Raw genomic sequence first — 9,740 nt, 5'->3', positions numbered from 1 at the left:
GACCTCGCATTTGTCTGTTGTTGTTGTCTTCGGTTTCTGTCCTCAGCGTCACGTCGTCGTTCCATTGTTTACGTATTTGTTATTTAAAGGATGTTAATGTTCATAGTTGCTAATATTCTTAGCTTCTGGTTTCTGGTTTTCAGTATATTTTGTACTCATTTTTAGGTACATTTAGTGTTTTAGTTTTCCTCCATAAAACAGAGCCTTCACGTATGCTTTTAATTTAATTTCAGCATATGATTAGACAGCTGTAGCGTATGTCCTTTGTATCCTTCCTTCAGTGACCGTCTTACTAATTTGCTAACACCAGCAGCGCCTTCTTCTCATGCCAATACGTCTTTTAATAACTCTATTAATCTAATCGTCCACTAAGTGGTCAAGATAGCCTTTTCCCTAATGATTTTTATCACAGGGTAATTAAAGAGCCCAGTAAAACCTGCTGAAATCACAGTGTCTTGTTAAAATGGCTTGACTGACACATTGTCTTGAGCTTTTTTTCCCTCTACATATAGAATTCAAGCCACTTCACTTCCATAACATTTTCAAAATAACACAATTTAGTGAATAAAATGTGATGACAAAATGCCAGTGACTGATAAATCTTTAATATAAAAATTGTACAAGAATTCTGATACAAATTACAAGAGGTATTTGGACAAAATATGAATAAAATTCCATTTACATCCCAAAACCCTTATGCATTTTATGCAAAAACCATAGACAGTTATGATACAGAAACAAATACAAGAAAGGCAAAAAGGAAAGAAAAAACAAAGAAAAGAGTCTTTTAAAAAGAGGAGCTTTTTTTTTTCCTCCTGTCTGCAAATGGGAAACACCTGTTTAGGTAACATACAGTATTCATGAGGCTTCCAAATCACCATTTTGACACCAAAGTGATATAAGCTCCTCTGCTGTGTTTGTTCTTTGCAGTGCGACTATGCAGCCATGCAACGCTGTCGAGTGCCAGTGCCATTAACACGGGCTTTTTAAGACACAGACACAAATGCATTGGATACACAAAAACACAAGTGAAAACAACAACAAAAAAAAATCTAAATTCACCAGGTCTTCAAGCTTATTTATACTTTAAGACTGTTAAATATGGTTGGCACAATGGAAAACATTTCATGAATTTACAGTATTTTTTTCAGGATTTGACATTTCACAGGTTCCAGTTCAAATTAATGAGGGTTTTTTTTTTATTTCTTTTAGAGCCTAACACATGAGACTGAAGCATCTATACAAACCCACACGTGTGTGTATTTTTCTTCTATCTGCATATTTCTAATGACGTCCCATCAAACATTTGAATCCCACTTTGTTCCATGAGCTACATTAAGTGGACAGGTTTGCATGCCATATCACCTCTCGTCCTCCCTCGCCTCAGTGATGTGAACTAAACGGACAGTGATTAACAGGTCAGCCACTCTATCTCCTCCTCTCTCTGTGTGCTATGTAGAATTACAGAATAATTGATGCCTGACGCTCCTCTAATCAAATATTAAAGATTCACTCCAGTGGCCTGGGTCAGCGAGGCGCTCTAAGTGATGCCTTCCTGCCGTCCCTTAGCCTGGTCACTAGGTAGCAGAGAGCACCTGGGCCCATGTGGTTGGAGAGGTAAGAAGGACAAAATTTAGACCGGGGGCTTTCTTGAAGGAGTGGTGATGGACGGGGGGGATTGATGGTCATTTCTCAGAGGAGGGAAGGAGATAGGGGTGGAAATGTGAGGGGTGGCTCGATTGCTCTCCAGCAGGCAATCAAGAAGAAGCTGGTGATGAGTCCTGGGGAGTCCTGGCCCTGCTGCTCTCTCCTCTCTCTCCCTACGTTTCTCTCTTTCTCCTCCTGCCTTGTTAAGTGACTGCCGCAAGGCTCCAGCCAGACCGCTTCCTACGCCCAATCCCTTCCCTTCATCTCTCCCTTCCGTCTCTCCCTGGCTGCGCTGGACAGTCGTTTGTGTGCGTTTTCTCAGCTTCTGTTTCCAGCGTCTTTGCAGCTCTGAGCTCTGCTGGCATGACCAGCACCGTGCAAGACGCACAAGGAGCCCGTAGGGTGTAGGAGAAAAGGGTGTTGTAAGGGAATCTCTTCTATGATATTCTGCTTTCTTTTCTGGCACACACAAGTACACAGATAGAGAGGTCATGCACTGCAGCTGCTGCCTGAGAAATGGACAGCAAAGAACAGGACATGAGGGATGTGCAGAAAATAAAAAAAAAAAAAACAAGCCAGAAAACTTGTTTTTTCTCAGATCTAGAGTGGTGGAGAAGCTGAGGTTGTTGGGCACAGCACATTTTTAGTAAGATAACTTTTATTATATTGGGTATATACAGCCAGTCCAATTCCGTGTGTGAGCTTTCTGGCTTTGTTAAGGGATTTAATCTGCCACTTAAACATGTTGGGATAGTTTTAATGAAATAGTAATAATGATAAGACTCAATGCCAGCTCACACCATCCTTCATACTGGAGTGTTAGCTTCCTGTGTTGTGGCAAAGGCTGTAATGTTAATGCTAGACGAAGAGTTTCATCTCCTGTGGTGAGAATATTCTCTATTTTTTCTCTGCCCCTGTCTCTTCCATCACTAAAGGTTAACAAGTCATCTCGTTCTTGTCATCCTTCTGGCCTGTAAGTAGGAAGCATATGTGTGTGTGTTTGTATGGCTGTGTGTTGGAGAGACAGCTGTCAGCAGGGTTCCTGGAGTAGCACTTTTTTATTTCTGCCAGAGCGAGGGCCGGGGGGATTGAATGAGTGAATGAGGCAGCGAGCGCCTCAGTGAAACCCACTCCTGGGAGAAGGCAGGGGTTCCTGTACTCAATTTTCCCTCCACTTGGGATAAACAGGCAATTACCCATCCCTTTTTCCTATGCCATGGCCGTCCGGTGAACTTAAGCATACACTATTAGTGTGTGTCCCTGTAGGACCTGCGCTGTGGGGTGTGGAGGTGGTAAGTGAGTGGCGGGTTGAAGAAATGGGTAAGGCGGTTGTTAAATGACTGCGCTCTGACAGACAAAGAGAAAAACAGAATGAGAGGAAAGAGCTGAATTGAATTGAATTACCGGCGACCCTGAATAAGAATGAGCACATGCAGAGAATGAATAGATGAATTGAATTCAGCTAAATTGAATGAGTCAAATTGAATTGTTGGGAGCGCACAGCTCTGTCCTTCTTGTTCTCTCTCTGTCAGTGTCACAGCCATGTCAGCAACCTTGGCGTCTGGCAGAGTAACGAAGTGACAAGTGAGATATTAGACAGAAGAAGCCGGAATGGCAGGGACGCCTCCAGGTAACGGAGAAGCAGCACATTTTTAATGATCGTTTCTGTCATCCTTTCCTCCCTAGTCAGCCTTCCACCTCCGCAACCTTTCCATCAGCCTCAGCTCTCTGTCTCTCTCTCTTTATCTCTGAGAGAAGAGAGGACTGAAAACTGCATGTGTCATATAGGTGGAGTCTTAAAAAAAAAGACATGAGATATTTCACTAGAATAGGTCATGTCTATATTGTAAAATGGCTTGAGTATGAAACAAATGGAACTCAACACTGTTATGGATGTAAGGTGTTGTGAATACTGTACAGCACACCACATAACACTGCATATTTTTCCCTCTGTGTGTAGCACCAGTCAAGTAAGAGAAGATCTCCTTGTATAGTAACACATGGCATTGCTAATACATTGATAAACAAGTTGAACTGAGGAACAATCTCTATTTTTTGTCTTTTTACAAAAAATATTCTTATACTGGACAAAAACATCTCCATGAAGATACATCATCCACCAATAAATACCCCTTCCCGTGGCTACTTTGCCCAGTTACTGGAAATATTTGTACCGTATAAGACAGTTGTGGACAGGTTAAAAACAGCTGCAACCAGCAGCCAGGAAAATGGCAAAACATTTTTCATAGAGTACATTTGTAGCCGACACTCAGCAATGGAAACCGATACCGAAAATATCACAGCAAAAGATTTAAGACTCAAGTGCATCATATTAATCCAATGGGGCATGATTTGAGTACAATGTTACACTGAAACAGCTTTTCTTAAGCGAACACTTTTTGTTTTGGTCACAGTTGAAGGACTAGTTTCATCTTTTTTTTTCTTTTTTTTCAAATCTATGGGACATTCATATTTCATTAAGATGCCTTTTGTGAGAACAAACATGAGCTCTTGCATTGCTAACAATTTCACAATAATGTCATGCTTTACACAGATGACCTCACTAAACCGCTGAAGTAATTGTTGTTACTGTGATCATAAGTGGTACACAAATTTCTCCTTTAACATAAAGAGGAGATACTTTATCAATATTTAACTCCTTTGTGTTTGTGAAACAGCAGTTTATAATTCAGTCACACGTGGATTAGTTTTGAAGCAAGACACCTTGGAGACACCTCTCTCTGAATACACTGTTTTCTTTTTCTTTTTTTTGTTTGTTTTTTAGGTTTAGGGGAAGATCTCAGGCTTTGTTCAGGGAAGTTTTCTGTTATGAAACTGTGTTTGAAACTGAGCACGTGCAAAAGAAACTGGCACAAGTAATGTTGAAGGTACTGTCATTTCCCTTGGCACTATAGCCATCAATGACCCCGAACAACACCTAAACTCACCATTGCAAAACTCCTCATTATAATAATATTACACATCCCCTTGTATAGATGCAAAGTGCAAAAACTGAATTAGTATACTAAAGCTCATAAACATAACAGACAAAAAAAATAAAATAAAATCAAGAGAAATACAGAGAATGATATCAGTGTAGGAGCCTAAAAAAGCATGCCGGCAACCTCTGAATACCTAACAAGTAGATAAAGCAAGTCACATGATATTCTTTTTTTTCCTAGGACTCAGTTTAAAACATGTCTTTGAAGCTAACATAAATGAATCAAGCTAGTAAGATGCTACCTCTTTCTTGCCTATAGCTGGAAGTATTGTACTGGACTGTAACATAAAACCATAAAGAGAGAGAGAAAAAAGAAGCAAACAACCATCAACACAACTCTTTTTACACCAAAAGCCTCTTGGGACATTATTTACAAATGAAGCTGTCATGCTTTTGTAAGGGGTTCATTTAAAAGCTATCATTACACAAATACAACAAGAAGGTTTTTCTTTTTTTTCTTTTTTCTTTTTTTTTTTCAATACTATCGTTTCTGCAGGCAAAGTCACAAATAAGAGTTTGAATAGATTCTTTGGAGACGGACATAAAAACAAAGTGGGGAGAAGTTTGAAAGGAAAGATGGAGGGGCTTATGAAAAAAACAAAAAACTGGAGTTTTGCTATAAATCAAACTCCATACTCAGAGTGTCATCCTGTTCTTCCAAAGAGGGAAAAGTCAAAGGTCACGATAATAAACTGTATTTAGAGTTGATGAATTTTATAGAGGGACATAGAAATGTCTTGCAATGACTTACAGAGGACGGGCAGGAGGCATACAAGCACTTAGCTTGTATTTGATGGCCCTGGGCTGGGGTTAAAAGCTAATTTGAGGAGGAATAAGGATGAGGAATGAAGGGAGGAGCGGGCAGACTGACAGGAGGGTAGAGTAGAAAGTCATTATTTAGTCTATTATTGTAGAGAAGGGCATGTTTTTATGGAGGTTGGGGTTCTGAGAGTGTCGGTTACGGCTGCGCACCGAGCTGAACACCATGTTGCAACCGGGGATTTTGCACTTGTGCATCTCTCGCAGGTGCACAGTCTTGTAGTGCACGCGCAGAGTCCCTTTGTTGCTGTACATTTTGTGGCAGATGTTGCAGAGGATGCCACTGCTGCCACCATTACTGCCCCCGGTGGACGAAAGGAGGAATGGTGAGGAGGAAGACTCCAACCTCTCACCATGTCCTTCTCCTCTGAGTTCTCCAGTCTCATCCTGATGCCCACCGTCAGCTCGCCTCCCAGCACGCTGGGAGCAGTCCTCCCCCTCACTGTTGCCCTCCTCCTCATCCTCTTCTCCCTCCTCCTCCTCCAGGTCATCCAATAGGATGCCCTCGTCACTGCCCTCGTCTGACTCGTGTGAGGAGTGGACACTGCTGCTGGATTGAACACTAGATGTGGTGCTCAGGTCCAGCACCATGTAGTCATCTGGGTGGCCCTGGGAGAAGCCATTGGTGTGGTGATTTTTAAGGATGTGGTTGAGACGGTGCTGGGGATACTCAATGCTCATGGGGGAACGGGCATCGTGGTTCAGGCCGGTGGGTCCGAGGCTGCCGCCTCCGATGCCCATCCCTGCCATAGGGTCCAAGCCCATGTGGTGCCCGGCGTAGATCTTGGCCAGTAACTCGGCTCGCAGGTCCTTGGGCAGTGGCGTGAGTTGGGGGTCCAGGACAATGTCGTCCAGCTCTTTGGTCAGCAGTTTGCGGTGCAGGTTGATGTTGGAGCTGTGCCTGATGTGGAGAAACATAAAGTTGTTGTAGATCAGAATCAGGATATATTATCCCACAAATTCATGTATTTGTATTTTTAATAATTAATTTTTCATATTGCCAAGTTATCTCACTTCTATGGAACGGTACCAGCCTGTAAAGATTCAATATCTAAGAACCAGTACATATATAATCATTCTGACTATGAGTTGAGGTACAGAGAATTCACACAGGGAGAGAAATCCACCCTGCAGCTCTCCTCAGAAAACATAGCACACACACACACACACAGAGAGAGAGAGAGAGAGAGCACCCTGCTAGTGTTTACTGCTGTCAGCATGTCTGCACTGCACAGCCCTCAAATCCAATAGACTCTGACTCAATTAAATACTCCACCATATTGAATGGGAGTTTATCAATTGATTCGAGCTGTGGTAATGTGATAATCGAGGGGAACTGGATAGCATATTAGCACTAGGCCCTGACAGCATTATCGCATTCGCTCCCTATTGGAGGTGGCTTAATCGAGCACCTCAATGAACATGTCTTTATGTAGCCCTGGATTTAATTAAGATGGGCATTTTTTTCTCCCAAACACAAGGCAAACTGCATCACACAATGTGCTACAGCTGATGAAAGAAAGTAACAAGTGCCATGCTGAAGCCAGGATACGATTAGTGAGGATTTCAGTTAGCATACAAAGCCATGCTAGAGGATGCAAGGTGAAATGGGCTTGAAAAATCAAATTCAATGCCTTTTTTTGCTCCAATTTCACAGTTGCCAAGTCGGACTAGGAAAAAGGGGGGGACCCACGGCACACAATGTCACAATAAAACTGCATAACACAGAAAGGAAACTTAAGCAACTAATGACCGGTGTCAGATATGACATACACAAAGGCCCACTCCTCTCATATCAGGTCAGCACTTAAATCAAATACGGAAATATGCAAACACTCAGTGCCTTTAATGTGAGGGGTTTCCATGCAGGGAAGGCACGTGTGAAAAACAAAAGAACAAAAAAAAAAAGAAAAGGGTCATCCTTAGCAGGACGGGCAAAAATGGAGTCACAATGGATAGTAGAGCTTACCAGCAGTGGCAGGGTTGATGCAGTCAAAAAGGGTCCCTTTCCTTTAATTATTTACTTCCCTATCCGACATTGTCCTGCAAGAGGTAAAAATACATTCATTTGAGGGACCCTTTCTGTGAACCAAGCAACCAGGAGCCCGTCCACTCGAGCATCGTCAGCATTGAGGAGGGAGAGCGTGGCAAATCGATTGGCTGTGGCTGTCACTGCGTGTGTGTGTTAGCACGTGCTTGTGTCTTTTTGTGTGTGTGTGTGTGTGTGAAAAACAGAGAATATACTACCTCCACAGAGCAGGACTTCGATCAAAAAGACTATATAAATCCTTTGTTCTTTTTTATCCTTTGATAGTACAGTTGCACCCATATGGTGTTAGCTTATGGCCTGAGTATGGGAGCCATGACTCAAAGTCTGTGGGACTGTATCCCTGTCTAGTCAAATACATGTGTGGACGTTCAGCTGTGAGGGGTCGGAACACTTCAAGAGAAGTATGGAAAATGCCATAATCAGTGATCAATATGTAGGGGCCTTAGATTTGCTCAGTTAAGCCTGAAGTTCAGGATGCTGTTGATGATGCTCAAGTAGGCAGGTCCATTGCAACATGTCTCCATCTCTATAACAACACCTTCTCACTGCTAATAAGCTCTAAGTTAACCATCGCTATCTCAGTTTTAAGATATTAAAGTTAAACATGCTAAATATCATGCAGTAAGTAGTCTGCGCTATAGCTACAGTAGCCATTTTAAATACTCTAAATGCATTACAACATTATCTGAGTTAAAAATATTTACAGATACCACTACATTTGCTTTAGCTGTTTTTACAGATATATGCAAATAAAATAGATGGAAGGAAAAAAAAGTCACTTTATCATTTGTAACCATTTGGAAATTATTTGATCTCAGAAGCTGAAGAGGAGAGAAAGAGTTCAGTTTATGATTATTTGCTTAAACATTATTTAACTACTGTATTGGCAGAGCTTCCTCGCCCTAAATAATTAGAATGCATCTGCTGGATATACACACAGTGGGCATAATGCACTTATCCCTTCATTTATCAGATTTAGACTTTCTGCCCCATTTCCCACTCCCCTCCATCCCTCCACCTCCATCACTCCACCTCAGCTTGCTCTATCAGCCCCCCACCACCACCACCACCAAACTCCTCAGCCTCCCCCCTCCACCACCATACTCCATCTCTACCTCCCTGTTGGCCAGTAATGTGGCTGGCAAACCAATTTGACAGTCTCATCTTCGCCCAAAAGATGGGGGAGGCCTCCAGAGAGGCCATTTTTGACTGTGCAGAGGAGGCAGAGCGCGAGTGTGCCTGTCCCAACCGGCGTTAATCATCTGATGGCCCTTGCCCTTGTTTTTGTGTCAGTGTGTGTATACGTGTGCATGTGTCATCTAAATGACTCATAATGTGTAAATGAGATGGAAAGCTGAGTGGTATTAAACTGACACCAGTGCTTCTTTGTTTTTCCTGTCATTTGGGGTGTGTTATGAGGTTTTGGGTGTAAGTGGGAGGACAAGAGTTTTACTAACATTTATCACTCTCTGTCACTGCTCTGTCTCCTTTGCATTGTTTCACTTAGTTCAACAGTGGAAGCTACTGTAAGCTCATCAAATAAAAGAGTGGATATACATTAAATATGCATTAAATATCACATGAAAAAACATTTTTATGCACAAGTTATGATTTAAAATTACTTGAAATTCTCTTGATGACAGTGTGCTGCTGTGGGTGTCTGCATGTTATTCACATAAGAATGAAATAATTCCCCTTATTCTCCTCAAAATACATCACAAGGAAAGTGTTGATGATCAACCAAAGGGATGTAATATTTCAAGTTTTCCATCTTTTAATCAGCAGATATTTTCAGCTGGGGTGAGTGAGTCTCACTAACACATTCTCTCTATGAGCAGCATGCCCTTTGTTTATAAGAGACAAACAGAGCTGATTGTGGAGCGGCAGAGCCAGGCCCACATGCCGTGTAGGGACCAAGGGAAAAGGAGGGAGACGGAGAGAGAGAGGAAGGAGAGGGAAGGAAAGAGACTCTCCAACATAATTAACCTTCACTCTCCGTTTGCAGTGGCCCGCGTGGGGACAACGGGCTGTGCACCGCTACACCGGGGGAATGTGGGAGAGGGAGGACACCTACTTTCTGTAGTGACATAGAAGGAGCAGGTTAAAAAAAAGAAGAAGAAGAAGAAGAAGCAGGACAGGCTGATAAAAATGAGATAAGTAAGGCAAGTCTTGTCACCAGTTTAAAAAATATGATTAACGAGGCTAATAATGGCGATGATTGCT

The 9,740-nt window shown here is 42.2% G+C and overlaps 1 protein-coding gene across 5 annotated transcripts in view; it reads right to left on the bottom strand.

Annotated features, from left to right (window-relative positions):
• Nucleotides 1-589: 589 nt before the first annotated feature.
• Nucleotides 590-9,740, bottom strand: part of bnc2 (basonuclin 2) — a 160,268-nt gene continuing 151,117 nt past the window's right edge. For 4 of the 5 annotated variants that reach the window (XM_018684172.2, XM_051070576.1, XM_018684173.2 and 1 more), the window contains one exon: nucleotides 590-6,368. In XM_018684172.2, coding sequence (XP_018539688.1) covers nucleotides 5,546-6,368 — 823 coding nt within the window. In that variant the 3' untranslated portion in view covers nucleotides 590-5,545. Of the gene's footprint in view, nucleotides 6,369-7,436; nucleotides 7,511-9,740 lie in introns of all 5 variants that reach the window. The other variant, XM_051070577.1, reaches the window with a different exon arrangement.

This window comes from Lates calcarifer, linkage group LG5, assembly GCF_001640805.2.
Source record: "Lates calcarifer isolate ASB-BC8 linkage group LG5, TLL_Latcal_v3, whole genome shotgun sequence".
Lineage (NCBI taxonomy): Eukaryota > Metazoa > Chordata > Actinopteri > Centropomidae > Lates > Lates calcarifer.
This window is presented reverse-complemented; position numbering and strand designations above follow the sequence as displayed.